At 45.0% G+C, this 21,162-nt stretch overlaps 8 protein-coding genes across 8 annotated transcripts; 4 read left to right on the top strand and 4 right to left on the bottom strand.

The window, feature by feature from the left end:
- Positions 1-512: 512 nt before the first annotated feature.
- Positions 513-1,221, bottom strand: SAMD00019534_123970 (hypothetical protein; the record flags this gene model as incomplete). Its single annotated transcript, XM_012892341.1, has 2 exons — positions 513-859; positions 915-1,221. The coding sequence occupies 2 exons, from the start codon at positions 1,219-1,221 to the stop codon at positions 513-515; spliced, it is 654 nt and encodes a 217-aa protein (XP_012747795.1).
- A 939-nt stretch (positions 1,222-2,160) lies between these two features.
- Positions 2,161-2,916, top strand: SAMD00019534_123980 (hypothetical protein; the record flags this gene model as incomplete). Its single annotated transcript, XM_012892342.1, has 1 exon — positions 2,161-2,916. One exon carries the CDS (start codon positions 2,161-2,163, stop codon positions 2,914-2,916), a length of 756 nt encoding a protein of 251 aa, XP_012747796.1.
- A 128-nt stretch (positions 2,917-3,044) lies between these two features.
- Positions 3,045-4,577, bottom strand: SAMD00019534_123990 (hypothetical protein; the record flags this gene model as incomplete). The annotated part of the gene is made up of 2 exons (XM_012892343.1): positions 3,045-3,369; positions 3,484-4,577. 2 exons carry the CDS (start codon positions 4,575-4,577, stop codon positions 3,045-3,047), a joined length of 1,419 nt encoding a protein of 472 aa, XP_012747797.1.
- Positions 4,578-6,087: 1,510 nt separating this feature from the next.
- On the top strand, positions 6,088-8,166 carry SAMD00019534_124000 (hypothetical protein; the record flags this gene model as incomplete). Its single annotated transcript, XM_012892344.1, has 2 exons — positions 6,088-7,897; positions 8,069-8,166. 2 exons carry the CDS (start codon positions 6,088-6,090, stop codon positions 8,164-8,166), a joined length of 1,908 nt encoding a protein of 635 aa, XP_012747798.1.
- A 672-nt stretch (positions 8,167-8,838) lies between these two features.
- SAMD00019534_124010 (hypothetical protein) lies at positions 8,839-10,158 on the top strand (the record flags this gene model as incomplete). The annotated part of the gene is made up of 2 exons (XM_012892345.1): positions 8,839-9,985; positions 10,064-10,158. The coding sequence occupies 2 exons, from the start codon at positions 8,839-8,841 to the stop codon at positions 10,156-10,158; spliced, it is 1,242 nt and encodes a 413-aa protein (XP_012747799.1).
- Positions 10,159-10,494: 336 nt separating this feature from the next.
- On the top strand, positions 10,495-13,237 carry SAMD00019534_124020 (hypothetical protein; the record flags this gene model as incomplete). Its single annotated transcript, XM_012892346.1, has 3 exons — positions 10,495-11,971; positions 12,506-12,610; positions 12,753-13,237. 3 exons carry the CDS (start codon positions 10,495-10,497, stop codon positions 13,235-13,237), a joined length of 2,067 nt encoding a protein of 688 aa, XP_012747800.1.
- A 514-nt stretch (positions 13,238-13,751) lies between these two features.
- Positions 13,752-15,719, bottom strand: SAMD00019534_124030 (hypothetical protein; the record flags this gene model as incomplete). The annotated part of the gene is made up of 5 exons (XM_012892347.1): positions 13,752-14,273; positions 14,353-14,611; positions 14,675-14,887; positions 14,966-15,416; positions 15,602-15,719. Coding segments are annotated over 5 exons (1,563 nt in total), but the record flags the coding sequence as incomplete, so codon positions are not given.
- Positions 15,720-16,514: 795 nt separating this feature from the next.
- SAMD00019534_124040 (hypothetical protein) lies at positions 16,515-20,618 on the bottom strand (the record flags this gene model as incomplete). Its single annotated transcript, XM_012892348.1, has 3 exons — positions 16,515-19,402; positions 19,486-19,656; positions 19,742-20,618. The coding sequence occupies 3 exons, from the start codon at positions 20,616-20,618 to the stop codon at positions 16,515-16,517; spliced, it is 3,936 nt and encodes a 1,311-aa protein (XP_012747802.1).
- Positions 20,619-21,162: the final 544 nt, after the last annotated feature.

Here is a 21,162-nt window from a genome sequence, read left to right on the forward strand (position 1 = left end):
CAAACTGATACAAACTCCCAAAAAGAGGATCAGTGTCCAAACAGGGAGTCGGGGAGTCGATGGTGGAAGAAATTCAAGAATACAAATAATTCTTTCTATTATTAAAAAGTTTCCACCATTGACTCCCCAACCTCCCTATGTCGATACACATACCCTTTTTCCCCAATTTCCCTATCCCTATTCCCCTCCCTTCCCTCCCCAAGTTCCGACTGATACTCTTTTATCATTATCTCCCCATTCTCCTCCCCATCCTCCCCAAGTTAGTCGACACGTACTCTTTATTATTATTATTATTATTATTATTATCCTCCCTAGACTCCCCAAAAGAAATATAAAAGAATATAAAAGAGTAATAGAGCAAAGGAATGGAAGAGGCGAAGCCGATGCAATGGAGAAAGGGGGCCCCCTGAGTTATACACACACCCTTTGAGGGTAACCTGACCATCAATAAGTATACTATTATAAGTATAATCAACGTCTAAAGGGTTGGTCAAGTCTGCATAGTAGTTGAATTAATATACGGATGTTGGGAGCATGAGGAGGTTGCCAGTGAATGCAAGTATTCCGGTCATTGAGCAGTTGCATCTTATATCTTTGGAGGCACCCGTAGCGATGAATACCGGACGGGTACCGTCGGCGAGGTACTTGTTGTAATAGATGATACCTGCAACGAGTCCCTGGAAGTTGAATGATCTTGCTGTGATGGACACTCCCTTTGAGAACCAGTAGCCAATATCCATATTGGTAGATGAGTCGTTACCTAGTTGGATATAGTCACCGGCCACCACCATCTTTCCACTCATGGTCACGTTGGCATGGTCGTTGGTGAAGGTTCCACCAACATATATGTTTGATCCGACTGTTGTCCACAATGTGGCGCGAGGTGCAAGATACAGGTTGCCGGTCACACTAACTGTACCAAGCTCGAGACCAGGAGCCAATGGCATAAACACTGCTGATTCCTCCTTCACTGGCCACGTTGACTTTGGCTGAATCAAGGAATATAACGTCGGATCCATTTACAAGTTTGATGCTGCCGATGGAAGTGAACTTGTAGTAGACCTTCAATGTGATGCCGTTGGCTGTCACCTGGGTTCGACCTGATCGATCATAGTATGATCCGACAATAGTGTACTTGTTGAGTTCCAGGTTGGTATCGATCATGTCAATATTGTTTAATGTGGCGTATCCTTGGATCTTCACAGAGTTGACTGCGTTCATCCATCCACTGGCTTTTAGCTGGGCACCATAGAGGACTGACACGTTGGATGTTGGAAGTACTGTTCAGATTGCCAATAATGTTCAAGTTGACAACGATGTACAGCGAAGTAGAAGTCGTGAGCGAATTGATCGTTAGGTTCTTGAGGCTGTTCACTCGGAATGGATTGATGGACACCTCTCCAGTGCCATTGATTACAAGGTCTGTTGTACTATTCAATAGAGTGGCATTATATAGTTGGTCAAGATCACAACTTTGAGCATTACATGACACTTGTACTAATTGTGCATCATAGCAATATGTTGTCAATAATGACAATAATACAATGGTAGTTGTTAATATTACTGTTTGTTTAAACATTGAGTGATGATGTATTTATAGATTGAGTCATTGGATGATAGAGTGAGTGACCATGGTTACTGTACGACATACATGGATGCCTGAAATGAGGGAATGTTTGTCGCCATGTTGGGCAAGTGGCAGTCCCCATCCCAACTTGTTACTTGGAGTTAACAAGATTTTATTATGTTTGGATCTAGTTTGATCGTAACGTGACCTGATGAAATGAGCATTCTTGTTCAACTAGTGAATGTTCAGTTCAATCAATCAGGTGACAATCAATACTTTATCAAACAAATAACTATGTTGAAAAGTTATGCAAAGTGATTGATGAGTTAGACACTTGGACTCGACATCTGAGTAGTGAATGACACATTAGTTACGAGAAGCAGGTAACCTTACATTATTCATTCTTAACTACTTCTCTGGTCCGACATAGTAGTCCCACAAGTGGTCCAAAAGGACCTGCCCATCACCACACACTTCACTCACTCATCACCAATGATCAATCAATCAATCAATCACTCACTCAATCAATCGATCAATCATACAACTAATACCAAAGACAAATAACAACATCAAACAAACAAACAATAATCATAATGTCTGTGGAAGCCAAACTATATCATATACCATACTTTGTGTCATCAGTTACAGCGCTGTGTGTTTATGAACTTGGAATAGAGGACAAGGTTGAGGTGGTGATCGTTGGTCCCCAGGAGATGAAGGATGACTACCACTTCATGAAGCATCCACAGGGCAAGATACCATTCTACACCGAGGGCGACGACTTCACTCTGATCGAGTCGTCCGCCATCATGCTCTACCTGCTCGAGAAGTATGACGCGGTTGACAAGCGCCTCACCAACTTTGCCGACCTGCACCAACGCGGCAAGTTCTACCAGTTCCTGCTCAACTGCCCCTCGCAGATCTATCCCAACTTTGTCCAGCTCTACTCATACCGCGTTCTGTTTCCCGAAGGACATCCTGCACGCAATGACAAGATGATCGCGACCAGCTTGGACGTTTGGCATCTGGAGATCGCACCATTCCTCGTCGCAGAGTTGGGCAGCAAGCAGTACATCGTTGGCGATCAGTTCACCGCGGCCGACTGCCTCGTTGGCTACAACATTGTGTTGGCAGAGATGTTGGGTGAGCTGAGTGAGTACCCTACCTTGGTGGCATACCTCGAGCGAATTAAGTCACGTCCATCATTCACCAGGATCTTCAGCGAGGAGAACAAACAATACCTCTTCACACTTGAGCGTTATGGCGACTCCCTTGAGCGCAAGAACAAACACATCCAAGAGATGAGAGCGGCCAGAACGCAAAGACTCAGTGAGGCTTCATCAAAGTAGTAATAAATATCATCATTTATTTGTTTGTCCACTGATTGATTGAAATGATCGATCAAGATCTACGAGTGCACTGAACGATCAGATCAAGATCTATGATCAAGATATATTGAGTGCACTGAATGATCACATCAAGATATATGATCAAGATATCGTCGGCAACGTATAATGTTATCTCTTTGAATGATCTCATCAAAGAATGGCCTGGTAGATGGTCGTGGTTTGAATGGTTTCATCGTGTCTTCAAACTCTGCCTCCTCTAACCAATCATTGCCAGTCTTCTCCAAGGTACCAAAAAGTAGTCCAATCAGGAATATTGGATCATGTAGTTCAGCATGGATGTTGAACCTCTTCAGACTGCGACACTGACACATTGTTTCCAAAAGTTCATCGATCTTGTCCAAACCAAGATTTTTCGGTCGGATTGTTACTGATATGTTCTCCAATGTCTTGGTCCTACGTAATACATCGATGATGTGTTCCATAGGCATGATCAATATTGTTCTAAAATATGTCAATCCTTGGAACATGATGAGCGGGTCCTTGATCAGAGGCAGGCTCATATCACACATGTCATAGTATTGTAACTCCTTGAGCGTGGTGTTGATGATGGGCTTGGACATGTCATTGGACGTGGACGTGATCTCTATCCTGTTCGACATGTTGATGCCGGCCTTGATCAGACGTGGGCACTTTTGGAAGAGATGGCGGACAAAGTTTGGACACACCTGGTTGGTGATGTCAACACTGGTCAATGTGTTGTGTTTGAGTAGGAATGAGAGCAGTTGCTCATTGGACTTGGTTGTCGGTTTCTCGTTGATAAAGTACAGTGTTTGGAGTTTGGACATGCGCGCCAAATGTTTGAATAGAGTGCCATTGTCGCCAACTTGGTCGATGGTCAGGCCGAATGAGACCAATGTCTCTGCGCCAAACTCACTGATTGTCGATGTGATCTTATTGCGACCAGACTCGGATATGAGGCTGAGATCGAGAACTATCTTCGTGAGCCATTGAGCGTGGCATGTGTCCAGACATTGAACAACCTCGAGTACCATGTTATCGGGCTCATTGGCGACTGAGTACTCGGTGTTATATCTCTCGAGATGGTAGATTGAGAATGAAACAAGTTGTCTTTGCTCGAATGATGCCACCAGATCAGCAAGTTGCTGACAACTCACAACATGGTCCACCTCCAACTCGACAGTCCGCTCATCATCCTCACCAAGATCACGATCAACGTGACGTATGATTGCTTGCAAGTCATCATAGTTTGCCCAATCATCTAGGTATAGTTGAAGATGATGTGCGCGTCTGATCAAGGGTTCAAAGTTGAGCATTCCATCGTCGTCAATGTCGTCCTCACCCGATAGTGTCAGGTTCCACTTGTTGTGATGCGCGAGTAGACAAGAGACGTTGGAGATGTGCGGGAGGTAGTCCAATATGTTTGAATTGTCCACTGATATACTAGTTGCTATGTTTGTTTGTTGTTCTATTGAGCATAGCATGGCGAACCATGACTTTGACACTGTCAACAGACCCAACTTCCATTTCAAACTACATCTCAATCTCCAACTATATCCAAGTATCTCCTTCTGAACTACCAATGGTACATCGTTAAGTGATATTGACGTTGTTTTGGTAGTACTTGTCTTTGTTGTTGTCATTGCTTTGATCTGATTGAGTGATTGAATCATGATCAAGATTTTTTGATCAAGAAGAGTTGCAACTCGTTGATCATGTGAATTGTTTATAGTTGTCGTCTATACATTCATCAACGAGAGACATGGCGTGTATTCATTCATTCATTCACCTCTTCTCTTCTCATGAGTGTTTGAAGCGATTCTCTCAAACATTGGTTGGACGATTGAGTATGGCAAGGAGATGGAGGAACTGGCTGATGCATTGCCTTCGGTATGTACATGGAAGTTGACTCTATTGCCATTGCGAGATTTGCTTGCTCCACTGTTACCAGAATCGGATGAGCCTATCTCCTCTACAGCTCCAGCAATCAATTCAGAGAAAAGAGTACTAATGTCACCATCCTCAAACCCAATGTCATAATGTATCTTGATCCCTTGTTCCATCTCTATGACAAAGAATATAGAGTCATACTGTTGATAGCAATTGATAGACGTCATTGTTTTGTCATAACCAACCGAAACCGAAGTTTCCCTATATCCCTCGCACTGCTTTTACTTCTTTGAAGATAGCAAAGGTTGTAAAGAGTTGGAATAATCACATCAATCTTAAGAAACAGCTTGTCAATGCAACGATCAATCACATTGAGGCAAGCCATCATTTGGGAATAATGTGCAAAGACAATGAACAGATCATCGACAAGACTATATGCGGAATGAAATCCCTAGGAGGACTTATCAACGACGAGCAACTCGCCCAGCTTTCATCTACACAAAGGATTAAAGCAGCATCATTATCGACCTCACTCGCACTTGCCGAAGTTATGAAAGCCCTCTGCTCAGAGGCAGGAATAGACGATATGCTTGTCTTCAGGACAAGAGATGCCTTACACAAACTCTAATAATTGATAGATTGATTGATTGGGTCCGAATGTAGTTAGTTGAGAATGAGTCAAAAGCCGTTGTCTCGCCCCATCATGATGAAGTGAACTTGAACAATCCTTGGAAAATGAGTTAAACTTCAAGTTGAACAACATCACCAACACAAGTTCAAAGAGAGAGATAGAGGAGACATGTCTGGCTTGGACACATTGGTGAAGAGTGTATTATGTAATAAAGTGTTTGGTGCAGGTGTATATCAATGGACAGGTCAGTTCAATAGGTTGTTAGAGGATGATTGTAGATCATTACGTGGTGCAGATATCATCACTCTACGTCAATGTCTTGTACATACTGGTGATGACCTTCAACGATTCATTCAACTCTTCAATCGCATGTACACTGAATGCTCTGTAGGCCATCACCTGATACAGCAATCACTACAAAGCCTCAATCAATCATCTGATCAATCATCATCATCAAGGTGAGTGAGTGTGATCACACTAGCCAATCAATCAATCTGGAATCATCAACTTACCATCACTCTCATACACGCCACGCCAGTACCCTGATCGCAACATTCAGATCACTGTTTGTAAGAATGATGCAAGGAAACAGGTCTAAGCATGTGGCATACTTGATCACATACTTTAAACAAATGCTGGAGGAGGACAAGCATGACATATTCATCTTGTTGTTGAATGATTTGATGTCGGCAGTCGGTGACATCAGGTTAAGCTTGGACATGATAGATACACTGTGCGATCACATCCCCGACGAATCAATGACACAGCACATCTGTTATCAAATGGCCTTCGATGCACTATCTCAACACACCGACATCAAGACCTATCAACGTGTCCTCGATTCATACCCAACGCATGCTCATGGGGTGGTCATATCGCTGCTTCGTCTCCAAAATGGCGCAGCCCACGAGCCACTGTTTGCCCGGCGACAGCCCACGATGGTGGCATCACCAGACATCCGCTCACTGATCACGTACTACCAGACTCAGCATGGCATCAAGTACGAGCAGCTCGATCTCCTGATGTGCGCGGCACTCAAGCATGAGCGATACGATATCTTCAAAATCGTGCATGACAAGTTGGCAAAGGAGAAGCCGCGCGCACTCAAGGACTGCGAGGAATACCACCGACACATGGCCGCCTATGCCAACACGGACATACTGACACACACCAAGTACTCGATCAGTACCAAAGCGCCCAAGTACTACAAGCACCTCAATACGGCGGCCGGCAAGGGCAACCTGGCCATTCTGAAACTCGTGCGCCAGGAGCTAGCCACAGACTCATTCCCCACCGGCAACACAATCTTTGGCGACTCCTACATGTTGGACGGTGCACTGCGAGGCGGCTACATTGAATGTGCACGATACATACTCGATGAGTGGGGCGACGCCATACAATCAAAGCACAAGCGATGGGTGCGATCGAATCACAGCACTGACAAATGGCCTGTCAACTCACTGGCCATCGACGAACACACACTAGAGGTGATGGATATGTTGTTGGCACGAGATCAAGATGTACTATGTGGCTTTAGCGACCTCTATATAGACGCGATCAAGGCCAATCGATCGGACATTGTTGAGCGAATCGAGCAGCTGTGGAACGAGGCTGGCGGTGAACCCTCGAGTAGCATCTCTCCACCATTTATCACATTATTCGATCACCAACTCGCCCTAAACACTGCCATTCAATTCAATCGTGCCACATTCATACCAGCGATCTTAGCACGGAGACCGGTGGGATCAACATTCGAGGTCAACCTGGACAATCTTGGAAGGGCCAGTATCGACGTCCAGCAAGTCCTCATGTGCCACGCACAGCCAGGAATGATTATGATGGTGAATATGGTCAACAACGTGTCTCTGTACTTGCTTGAGCTCATCACAGGGTACGGCCACTTTGCCAGACAACCAACAATGACTCGCTTCTGTCTGTTCATGCACGCGACCAACCTACCAGACGCGTATCCACTCTTGGCCAGCATGTACGTACTATGTCGCGACACCATAGCGCAACACAGATGCATCGATCGTATATGCCGAGACAGCGGCAACATCAAATCAATCATGTTCCTTCAGGAGAATCGCTCGCATGGCAGTGTCGAGGAGTGGCTGTTCCAAGCGCTGGCCGCTGGCAACCTCGAGACCGTCGACTACCTTCTCTCGGGCACACTGAACACCAACAGGAGTAGCACAATCACGTCTGGCCACTTCTTGCCTCGCGACATACGCGACTTTTTCCGCATTCATAGCTTGGAGACGATCGCGCGACTGCGTCCTGGCGTCATACCATTCATTTGGAGCAGGTTAGATGAACACAAACGTACAGAAAGAGATTACATCAAGGACATACTATGCTCGGATGGATCTAAAGCATGCGCCAGTCCACAAATATACCAAGTTATTGTCGATGCCTTTGACCCTGACAAGACCTGTGTTAGTTTGTCCGGGAATGATATCCCATTCATTTGGCCACCATCCATTGACATACTGCGTCAACTCATACTTATTGATGCACATGATACTATAAGAGAGATAATCAAACAATTCACAACTTCCTCCTCATCATCATCAACTCAACAATCAATCTTCATTCAATACTCAATTGAAGAACAACAACAAATTGTACAGATATTATTACAACATGGTTGGCTACTACCATCACTACTACTTCAAGATCGCAACAACAATGATATCACTAAAGAATAGATATCTTTGGTCAATCATTAAATCGTTCAATGTACTTTACTTACTTGAGGGCAAGGGTTGAGGTTTGAGTGACCTGTTGGTCGAACTTTTGAAAAGCTGAACTTGCAAATTGAAGTTTGCTAGACCAAGATACTTGTCGAGCAGTGTGGTCTTTTGACTCGATTCATTCAAAGATAATGATACATACATATAGAGATGGACAACTTATTGGATATTGTTGTACACTCAGTGTTTAGGAACATTGTATTGTGTAGGCAATTGATGCATTATGTCAATATAATACATATAAATTTCCTAAATAATAAGTTGGATTATAACTTGTTGAAGAATCGTCATTATAACAATGATGATGATGATGAAGAAGATGATAAGATGACAAAAACAACTAAATTGGAATCAATAATCAAAGGAAAAGAGTTATGTACCAATGGTAGCTTGATTCAGATGTTAAAGTATCATGCTACACAATACTTTATTGAAGCGTTTGATAGTGTATCCAAGTCATACCCAGTCAACGATACATTGTTACCAGCGACAATCAAATATAACAATATCAAAGCTTTCAATCATCTACTTAAGAATATGAACATGGTCCTAGTATCACCGGAATTGGAGATTCACAATGTTGTTCGCAATGGATGTCATCTCGATATGTTGACAACTTTGCGATCAATGGCAAGAGAGAACGGTCGCGCACAAGAGATCAATCTAAATGTGGTGGACATTGGCAAGCTGGCAGGACGCGTCAATGCTAGATATATACAAACTTTGAACGAGAACCCAGGCATGAAGTTCGATGTCAAGGATATGAGATACCTGGGCTCAGGAGGACCGGTAGTCAAGGTGAGCATGCTGAGGACCCTCCACGGCATGAGTATACTCTACTCCAACGAGAACCTATGGAGACAGTTCTTGTTGCAATGTACCGAGCAAGGATGTTTGGAGAGCGTTCAGTTCCTACTGGATAACGAGCCGGTCTCCGAGCATGACGGGCTCGTATACGACACAGCAATCTTCACCGCAGCAACAATCGGTCACTTGGATATCCTGGTCAGACTCATGAACATATCCAACATCACGACCAACATCAATAAGATCATTTCACTTGCTGGCAAGCATGGACAAATTCATATCATCGATCACCTGAAGAGGTGCCTGCTCGATGATGACTCGTGGACCATGGCAGCTTCACTCGAACCCGAAGTCGCCAAACTACGATCGGCACCGCCACCATTACTATCCCTGGTCCTGAGACCAATGATTGAGATGGCCTCTGTGCTGAAGAATGGCAACCAGCACGCTGCGGAAGCCATCTTTGATTGGTACCCGCAGGCCTTTGGAAAAGACTCGCCTATCTGGGGCAACCTCACTCCTGAGCTATGTACGTTCATTGTCACGCGTCGACCAAACCATCCGCGATCCCTCAACTCGGCCAACCTATCATGGCTTATCGTGGCCATACGCGACAACACACTTCCAACCGATATTGGTTACAGCTACCTCACCAATTGCACTTACAGCTCTCACATCACCAATGGTTTCGAGGACAATGCGTTGACTACATCAGCTGGAATCTCACTGCCACTCATGCTACTAGTTGCCAAAACAACGGGACAAGAACTAAATGGTGTGTGTCTAGTCAGGGCCATCACACGTGGATGCTACGAGACCATGAAACACCTACTCGAGGCCGGTCTCCAACCAAGCCAAGAGCATACTGGCAATGCATTGATAAACTTGGTGAGCATTGGATCGATTGAGTCGATTGAGCTTCTTCGACATCACAAGCCCTTGTTGTTCCAAAACAATCCCGGGATATGTATCCACGCCATCAAGAACAAACTGGAGGTGTTCCAACATGTACTGCTCAATATATWWTATCCAATGACAACGATAGTGGAGTACTTCATTCCAATATGGCAATCAAACTGGACAATCCTCGTGCACTTGAAGTGTTGCGACCTCACTTCATTGAACATCGACCCAATATGAACTTCCCATACACGGACTCTTTAATCCAGGCAACCAAATCCAACTCTTACAAAACATTGGAGTACTACTTTTCCATCAAATCAACAATAATCAATGACAATGTACCCAAGGTACACTTGCTCCGTATCATCCACACGATCATTCAATCTGCATATGATCATGGTCACACACACATCATCCAGTTCTGTAACAAACAGATTGAGTCCATCAATCTCGTCCCATGGTATGTACTTGATTGATTGAGAGACACCTGCGACTAAACACTAATACACCTCTCCTTTGGAACTACTCCACTCAATCGATAAATCAATCAATCAAAGTTCAAATGACATCGTCATGGATGAGGCTGAAGAGACTATTGCTTGCCGACGCTTGAATGTCGCTGCTCACTCAGTACTTGGAGATGCAAAGCTTTGCATGGCCATCATAGGTCATGTTAGTAATATCTTCAGGGACAGGTTGGGAATCAACTCGAACAAGTTGATCAAGGGTCGACAACTGTTGTACAACGAATCACTCCACGACTACATCAAGTATGGCGCCACTGAGTGGCTGGTCAAATCACTCGACGATCACTATGCTGGACCCTCTCGTCCATATCCTTATCCCTTCAACAAAAAGCTAATGGATGTGGCCATCAATCGATCCGACAATCATACACTCTCGACACTCTATGCCCTCCCATCATTGACAATGGGGATGGGGAATGGCACTAGGATCGTTGATCCCAAATACCTATCACAATGCTCCGATCCAAGTTGGACCCAGATATTGGAGGATGTAATATGGATGTCACAGAGGAGGATTGAGATTGCTCCAAACTATATGGTCCAGCTGGATGATCCATTATTCCTGCGTCAATGTATCTTGAGTGGCGTGGATATCAAGCCACTCAAAGAATACATCTACCCCAAGGATGTCAAGTACCTCTTCCCCTGGCTGACCAAACCCTGGGCGATGGAGATGCTTCAACTCCTCCACGAGAAGAACATTGTCAACGACAAGTCAATGTGCACCATCCTCAGCATGTCAACCAAGGATCATCTGCATCACATCACCAACTTCATTCTCCAACATTATCCAACGATACTGGAGACCAACCTTGAATATCTGGTACCCGAGTGCAGTAGTAATGGCAATCTAGAGTTGTTTGGAATAATGGCTGGCTCAAACGTCCTGTTGCCCGAGCACTTGGAGAACATATTCTCAATGGCATCAGCCAAAGGACACTTGGCCATTGTCATAAATGCAAACAACATGCTACAAACGCTCCACAATTGGTGCTTCTCAATGCTGCCATACCTTGGAGAAGCTCTATCCAATGGACATCTGTACGTTGTCAATTACATTCTCGGAGCTCCACCTGTTGAACGATCTACTGCAGTCAACGTTGCAGCGGAAATGTTCATTGTGGACATCCATCACTCAATAATATCGCTTGACTTGATTGCTCGATTGTTCCAAGTGCCAAACCTCCACCATTCCTACAAAAATGTGATGGCGAGCGCCATCAAAGCAGGAGATCGAGAGGTTATCGAGCGACTCGAGCAAGGACACAAATATCTCAAAACAGACTATTCGATTGCCTTGGGTATGGCGGCAATAGTTGGCGATGAGATCAGCGCTACGATGATCTTGGACAAGCATAAACATCTTTGCTTGCCCATAAAGCTCATGTCTGGCGCAACATTTGATCCAAAAGATTGGGCGTTGGTCCATCCCAATATTGGCATTATGATTGCCAATATCATCGACCCTGATAAACACCAGATCATGGTCGGACATGTGGTTTCATCACTCGACATCCCTGGTAGTAGGATGACCAAGAAGGTAGCGGCCAAATTCGTCAACATCAAATCTCAAAGGGGTTCGCGCTACAATACGATGGAAGATGATGATACCTATTTTAATATCTATCTGTTGCCCTTCAAAGTGGACAATTACAAGACAAAGGGTATTCCCATTGGGAAAGCTCTTGTCGAATATGCAGCACAAGGCAAGTTGGCCGAGATGCGCAATCTCTTTTATGAAGTTTCAAAAACAAACAAGACTCTCATTGAAGAAATGTGGTTTTATTTGAAAAAGTGATCAAAACACCCAACAAAGCCAGTTTTGATTCAATTCACTGTTCACACTTTGATCAATTTCTTACATTGTTGTTAGTTTACACACTCCAATCATATCTATTATTTGTATAAATATTAAATAAATACCTATTATCATCATTAAACAAGAATGAGTAAGTTATATAACCTATTTGACTCATCAGTTTGAACACCTCCCATCACTCACTCACTCACTTACTCTTTCAATCAATCAATCAATCAATCAATCAATGACACCATAGGTACCGCCACTTCCAAATGCAGAAAGTGCTCAACAGAGATTGTTGGAGAGACAGTCCATGCCCTGGATGCTGATTGGTGCGCCAAGTGTTTCACTTGCAGCATGTGTAGGTAACAAAGGAAGCGGCAGGTGGAGCAGGTGTGCGGTTGGCAAGGATGGACAGGATGGGACAAGGTAGAGAGAGGGTCGATCGATCAATCAATCAATCAATCAATCAATCACAAATGGTTAACCAAACAACATGACAGGCAATCAACCATTGAAGTCATACTTCCTCAGCTCAGCTGGAAAACCATTGTGCAAGGTGGACTATGAACGCACTGCGCTCGACAAGTGTGTCAGCTGCCACACACCAATCACTGGACAGAAGTTAACAGACAACATTGGCCAGCACTACCATCCCGAGTGCTTCAGATGCACAACATGTAATATAGCGATGGATGGACAGTTCTTTGTCAGGAACGGACAGATCAAGTGTACCGCCTGCAACGAGCATCTCAAGAACGAGGAGAAAAAGACCATTGGCAAGGAGATGGGTCCATGTGGATTCTGCACAAAGGGTTGCAACACTGCCGAGGGCACCGTCATTGTCATTAGTCCCGAGGAGAGATACCATAGACACTGTTTCAAGTGTGTCAAGTGCAAGAATGAGATACAAGGAGAGTTCTACACACTTGACAATGTCAAGTCCAGTAAGTACCTTGTGGATACATCCACCTCATTCCCCTACTAACACACAAGTGTCCTCCATTTGACAGAAGGATACACCTGCCAGAGCTGCAGCTAATCGATTGGATTGGATCATAATAAACATCAACATGAGTAACTTGCTTGTCTTCTATACCTGTGGAACTTTATTTCATTTTGTGTATGTTGCTGTTGGCTGGATGTTGTCGTTGTGTGTTGTGGATGTTGTTGTGGTTGATGGTAATGAAAAGGAGTGAAGGAGGAGGTGGAGTAGGAAAGAGGCTTTGTTATGAATGCATATGGTCTTGAATCATTTGACCAGATGTTGACGAAGAGAATGAATGATGCTATGCTTTGATTTGCTTTGCTTTGCTTGCTGTGTTGTGTATAGAGTAGAGAGAGAAGAGAGCTATAATGAACATGAAACGCATATTGTCACAACGTTTGGTGATGGCGTCGTTGCTTGTTGAGCACACCCCAGGTGCGCAGTGATATTTGGGAAAGAGAGGGATGTGAAGAGAGAGAGATGGAATGACCTGGACATGGACAATGTGTGTCTAGGAGTCATACTTCCAAAGTCTTGCTCTCGAGTCTCCACTGCCAGTGGCAAACAGACCGCCCTTGGGCGACAGGGCCACAGAGATGACTGAGTTCTTGTGTCCCTGCAGCATCATGTGAGTTGTGCCTGTCTTGGGGTCCCAGAATTGCACTGATCGATCCTTGGAGCCAGAGATCAACCAATTGCCACATGGTGAGAAGGCCACTGACAGGACAAAGTCCTTGTGGCCAGTGAATGTGGAGCGACATCTTGAGCGCGACCTTGAGCCAGACAGATCCCAAAGCTTCAGTGTCTTGTCGAGACTGCCTGATGCCAAAGATTTTCCGTCTGGCGAGAAGGCCACCGAGTAGACCGAGTCCATGTGACCCTCGTATCTCTCGAGGAAGTAGCCTGAATGGGCGTCCCAAAGTCTGACGATATTGTCGAGCGATCCAGCCGCCACCAAACGTCCATCAGGACTGATCGCAACAGAAGTGACTCCATTCTTTGGTCCTACCTCTTCATTGCCCAATGTGAATGCGCACTAATGTGATTGATTGAAAATGTGTCAGTAAGTTGTTTGATTGATCATGAACATTTGATTGATTGATTGATGTCCATACTCTTCCTTCCTTGAGATCCCAGATCTTTGCCTTCTTATCTCCACTGCCGGATACGATGAACCTGCCGTCTTGGGAGTAGTCCAACGAGTAAATGTCCAACTCGTGTCCGCTGAACTTCTGGTGCACCTTCTTGTGCGCAATGTCCCAAACCTTGACAGTCCTGTCCTCTGCTCCTGTTGCCAGATACTTTCCATCTGGACTGAAACATACTGATCGAATGTAGAGGTCGCCCTCCTTATCTCCATCATCATAGAATTGGCTAAGAGTTGATTATTGTTAGAATCTTGAAACCTGCGTGTGATTGATCGATTGGGTTACATACCAAACGTTTCTTCCTGTCTCAGTGTCGTATATTGTTGCATTTCTGTTGCAGCCTGATGCCAGGTACTTGCCGTCTGGACTGAACTTTACACAGCACACGACGCTGCCATGCATAAAAGTGTGCGCCAAATCTATGTTCAAGTTTGTTTGTACATTTGGATTGTATCCAACTAGCCAATCCTGTCCTTCCTTGGCATTATCATCTGCCTCGCTACTAATGTAGTTGTGTGGATGATGTTAGTGAGTGAGCTAGAATCGTCCAACATGTTGTTCAACATCAGCATCAACATACTATCTTCTTCTTTCATCTCCCATATTCTCCTTTGGATGCTGTTGCTCCATTGGCTCAATCTCAACTCCCTTCTTTTCCTGTTTGAGTCGTTGGTCAATTGAGGACAGCGCTGGGAAGGAGGGTGCGCCGCCAACACCACCACCACCCTGTTGTGGAAGCTGAGGTGGTTGACCTGGCTGCTGTGGATAGAACTCGCCGGAGCGTCTGCGCGGGGCTTTGTCTGGGATGGTTGGAGTCGGTGTGCTTCGGGCCTGGCCGACTGATGCTGGCGCCGGACTCTGTGATCTGAATGTGCTTGGGCTGTTCAGATCCCTCGATCCTGTCGCCTGCTCCAACTGTTTCTTTAACCTCATAATCTCGTCCTCATATTGACCCTTGACCCTATTATGAGTTCTCTCCAACTCTATCAGACTTTGTTGTATATGTTGCAATTCTTGCATTTGACTTTGGACTGTTTGTTTTGTTTCGTTTCGTTTCGGGTAATGGTAATTTTAAGTTGATTGAAGTTCAAAAGTGATTGTTCGTTCGGCCCGATTTGATTGGGTGAGTGAATGAGGGTGTTAGGTCCAATTGAAAATACGCGTTTAAATTGATCATTCAATTCAATCAATCAAACAAACTATGACAATTGCTTACACTTTCGTTCGTATTCATCTTTATGTATCTTGTAAAGTCCTAAATCATGATTGAGGTTATCAACTTCATTCTTCAACTCGTTTAAGAGCTCGCCAGCTCTAGACCTAGCTTGATACATCTTCTTATTTATCTATTATTTGTCTATTAATTATATAATAATATACTCCTAAATAACCAATAAATAATAAATAGAGATATAAACTTATACTTATAATTATATTATATTATTTATATACAGATAAGAATTAGAGTTATAAAATAGTTATTAACAGATGTTATCTGTATATCTATATCTTATCTTATAACTGTTGAACAAAACAAATAAATGGATTGAATGATTGAATGATTGAATGATTGAATGATTGAATGATTGAAAGAATGAATGAATGAATGCAATAATGATGATGCTGTTCAAACTTGGTTTTGTTGTTGGCATGCCTGTTGTGTTGTTTATTTGGAGCGAACCCTTTGAGTGTGAACAAACAGCCACCTATTTCAAAAAAAATTACTCACACATCCGTCATCCTTCTTCTTCAGCACAATTTTAAAATTATTAGAGGTGGTGGTCTGGCGTGTGGGAAGGTTGTTGAGGTATGAGGTGGGGGTTAGGGAGTCATTCCTATCAAATTATGAACATGATTTCCGAATGGGGCAATGATGCGGGCACCATCTATTGGCTCAAGATCAAATACGAATGAATCTGAATGTACAAATAAGTAAATAATATTGATGTTTTAACATGGTTACCAAGAATAATACATATTATTATGTGCTCACCTTGCTCATTGTCTTGCAATCTCTTATCATTCATCAATGATTGTGTTCATAAAGATAGAGGTAAAGATATAAAGGTAAAGTATAAACTATAACTTTATTGTTATATATAATAATTATAAACATTCAATCATTCTTATTATCTCTTCATATGACGAATGTAAGTGAGTGCAAAGTAACCAAGAATTATGAAACCAATGTTGTAACATGAAAGGATGAGAACATTCCAGAACTGACGGGAAGGATCCAAACCGTAACGATCCAACATTGCATCTCCAAGTCTGATTGGACAGAAAGGTACTGTTGTGCCATTGTTAAATTGGATCGGGAATGAACCCTCACCGTTTGGACAATCAAAGACGGCGCCATGCAACTCGGTGACACCCAGTGATTCAAAGGCGTATCGTGTAAATGTGAGCCAGTGCATCCATATCCATCCACCGGGAATGTTGGTCCTTGGAATGAAGAATCCTCCAAACAGTCCGAGGAAGTTGAGTCCCATGCCTCCAAGCAGAACACCAACTGGTACCGTCGGCAGTACCAGAGCAAACACCACCATCATGTTGTCGTAGGCCATACAGACCAACAGATAGATGAGCAGGGTGAAGAAGAACTTCCATCCGTTGTGTCCTGGGTCCATGCCAGTGAGCCAGAAGAATGGAATCCAAAAGACAAAGGCGGTCAACATCATCATTGGTATATCGGTGATCACTGAGGCAATGATGTAGAGTACTGATGGGTAGGAGCCGGATGAGTTGTCACGGTAGTAGACAGCGCGGTCTTCGACAACGAGTGGGATCTTGGAGATTGAAGCCATGCCACCAAACAAGAAACTGAGGAAGATCATTGCCAGTTTGTTTCTGGCGCCCGGTTGGTCATTGTCGAGACGCAAGAACATTGTGCCAACAACGAGTGCGGGGACGATTGAACGGAGGAAACGGATCAAGATGGTCTGTGGACGACGGATGTGGTTGAGCCATGCGCGCTTGACCAGGACGTAAAGCTGAGTGCGGAAGGGTGCGGCGTAGTTAGAGCGGAACTTTGGAACGGTGGCATCCTCGGGGACGATGGTCTTGTTGGTGAGTTGTTCAACAGTGATGCGAGCCTCTTCGGATGAGCGGTAGACTTCGATTGGGCTCTCTCCAGTGTTGCTGGTGGTCTCAGCAATCTCAAGGATGTGGTCGGATGGATTGCGGTCGGCATGCATCTGATGACCCTGGCGGGCAAAGTAGTCGACGACGATCTGGCTGTTGGTGCCAGTCTCGCCAAAGTAGATGACCTCACCCTTGGACAGGAGAAGCATCTGATCAAACTGCTCAAAGATCTCTTGGGATGGCTGATGGATGGTGCAGATGACGGTTCTTCCACTCTGGACGATCTTGCGGACACAGTTCATCACCTTGAGGGCGGCGGCAGAGTCCAGACCAGAGGTGGGTTCGTCGAGGAAGAGCAGGCGGGGGTCAGAGGCGAGCTCAATACCAATGCTCACCTTCTTTCTGTTGGCCAATGAGATACCCATTGTTGGGTTGGGTCCAATCTTGACGTTGGCCAGCTTGGTCAAGCTGAGCACCTTGAGGATGTCGTCGACCAGCTTGATCTTGTCCTCGTTGAGGAAGGAGTCCGGAAGACGGCACAGGGCAGAGAAGTAGATGGCCTCCTTGACGGTGAGGTTGGCAGACAGCACGTCCTGCTGCTCAACGTAGGCGGCGAAACGAGTGATGTTGATGTTCTCGATTGGCACGTTGTTGATCATGATATCGCCCTTGATCACACCAATGTTCTTGCGCTTGGAGAGCACATCGAGCAAGGTGGACTTGCCAGCGCCAGATGGACCCATCAGGGCCATCAAACCAGGCTTGACGAAACCGTTGATGTTCTTGAGCAACTGCAGTGTGACCTTCTCGTTCTTGCCAGTCTGGGCATTCTTGGCGGTCGAGTTGACTGTGTAGTTGAGGTTCTGGATGGTCATGTAGCAACCGCCAGTCATGGACTGCTTGGCATTTGCGCTCTTGTTGTCCTTCTTTGCCTTGATCTTCTTGGCCTGCATGGTTCTGGGTGGCTTCTTGACCTCGAACTTGACAAAGCGCAGTCCAATATAGAAGAGAGCAAAGAAGAATGCGGAGAAGCCGACCAGGATAGCGATGTCGATCCAACGCCAGTAGAAGTTGTTCTCAAAGCCAAACACCTTGAGGAAGTCCGAGCCAGAGTTCATTGGGCAGATACGCAGGGCACCCTCCCAGCCAGTCATGTTGGTGGGTGGGATCAGCTCGTTGGGCGCGCAGTGGAACGAGCGACCATACATCTCATTGGAGGCGATGGCGTCCAACACGTACTTGAGTGGCGACAGGTAGTACATCCAGATCCACCAGTTGGGGATGTTGGGCTTAGGCAAGATGAAACCACTGAACACCATGAATAGGATGACCACGGCGGGGGTCACCATCGATGTGACCAGTTGCGAGTCAGAGAAGGATGATGCCAATTGGAAGACGCCCTGTGCCACGACATTGACCAAGGCCATACAGATGATGAACACAAAGAAGCTGTCGGCGCGTGCGCGGAAGCCAGAGATCCAGTAACATGTGATACTGAACAATGTGGCCTCGATCAATGACACGGGGAACTTGCTGACGACCATTGTGATGAAGTATGCGAATGTCCTGTAGAACTTGCCGTCCTTTTGTGCGTAGAAGATTGAACGCAGTTGGTAGAACTCCTCGACCGAACCAAAGGTGGTCCAGATGTGGAGCACCATGGCAAAGTATAGTAGACCAAAGCGGTTCCTGCCATCAGCTTGAGTCTCGCCCATTTGGAAGAACAATGAGCCCAGCACGAAGCCCATGAATATAGCCTGGACGAAACGGACAATGTACTGCATCTTCATGATGCGCATGATCTTGATTTGGCGATCAAAGCACAACTTGATATCATACCACAGAGGTGACATTATATTCTCCGACTGTGAATAGTCAACCAAAGGTGTCGATGGCAGCAGTCCTCTGATCCTTTCTTGAACATTTTGGTAATCTGGATGGGTTGGCCATTCATTCAATATGTTAGTGAGTCTGGTCTTTAATTGATTGAGTGAATGGATAGTGATGGATACATACATGGTGATTGTTTAAATAATACATCAAGTTGGATGGTGTTTGGTATGTTGCTGTCCAGCAACTCAGCTCTGTTTGAGGTTGATGAGTACTTGCGAGAGTCCTCAACCATGTCCTGGATAAACTCAGCCATTGGTTGATCCATGTTTGGTTTGAATCCAATTGATTCAAAGTCTGTTTGATTGATTGAATGAATGAATGTTAGTATTGATGGAACTATCCCCCATTACATGCATGTCAGCTGACAGCATATACATACATGTAAGTATTTGATCTCTTGGTCCAAAGTATACAAGTTGTCCTTTCTCTCCTAGCAACATGATGTCATCAAAGAGATCGGTCAACTCTGGACTTGGTTGCAACAATGAGATGATGGCTGCAGCCTTGCCCTCTTGAGCGATGGTCTTGACCTTGTTGCAGACACTGTAGGCGGTGGCCGAGTCCAGACCAGTGGTGGGCTCGTCCATCAATATGAGGTTGGGGCACTTTGTAAACTCGCTGGCGATTGTGACACGTCGCTTCTGGCCTCCAGAGATTCCACGGAAGAACTGATTGCCAACGATGGTGTTTCTTGTGTGGCTCAGACCCAGCTCGCTGAGGATCATGTCGACACGCTCGCTCTTGGTCTCTTGATCGACAGTCGAGCCCATGTTGCACTGTGCTGAGAAGTCGAGCGTCTCTTGCACGGTGAGAAGTGGCACGTGCACGTCGTCTTGTGGCACGTAGATTGTGTCTTTGTGATGAGTGGCCTCGTCGGCCTCGTGTCCATTGAAGGTCAGCTCGCCCTCGACCTTGCCCTCGCCCAGACGGTTGGCCAGCACCTTGAGCAACACACTCTTGCCCGAGGCTGGCGCGCCCATCAGCAGGACCATGCGGCCTGGCTGCATGGTGAACGAGAAGTCCTTGATGAGGTAGGTCTTCTTCTCGTTGACAGTGGCGTGCTTGGAGGCCGATGTGTTGGCCACGTAGTATGACAGATTCTTGGCACTGACGTACATTCCAGTCTTTGCAGGGCTGGCATACTGTCTGATGTGTTGGGACAGATCAGTGTTGACCTCAATGGTCTGATGGTGACCATTATCAATCGATGTATCCTGATGTCCATGTGAGGATGTGGGTGTGGGTGGGGATGACATCACACCCATTTCCAATTCCAATGATGCTCCCTCCACTGGAGCTGGAGAACTTACAATCTCATTCTCCATTCTCTATTCTATATATATATGTTTTAAACTTTAATGATCAATGTTTGTTTGTTAATGTATGTTTGTGTGAGGGTATGATGATGGTATATATCTGTGTTTATGTGTTTGTTGATCCAACAAGTAGGCTATTGATAAGATAAGGTCATGTGGATTGAATGATGATGATGATGAATGAGGTCCTAAGCATGTCCCCGGTCGAAGAAGATTAGAAGGGAAGGTCCTTCCCTTCGTCTTTTTGTTGTTTGACCAGACCCGCCCATCCATCCCCATCCACACACACCACAAAGATAAACATAACAAACGATTCTTTCTGAACACATGTATGTGGTTTGTGAATAAAAATAGCTCAATCAACGGGTTTTTATGTTTTGGTATGATTTAAAAAGACGAATTTGTTGGGGCTTTCCAAACACTTCTGGAATGGGAAATAGTATAAGCTCCAATGGCAACATGGACATCCATATCAGGTTAGAGG

Source organism: Acytostelium subglobosum (assembly GCF_000787575.1).
Source record: "Acytostelium subglobosum LB1 DNA, scaffold: scaffold42, whole genome shotgun sequence".
Taxonomy (NCBI): domain Eukaryota; phylum Evosea; class Eumycetozoa; order Acytosteliales; family Acytosteliaceae; genus Acytostelium; species Acytostelium subglobosum.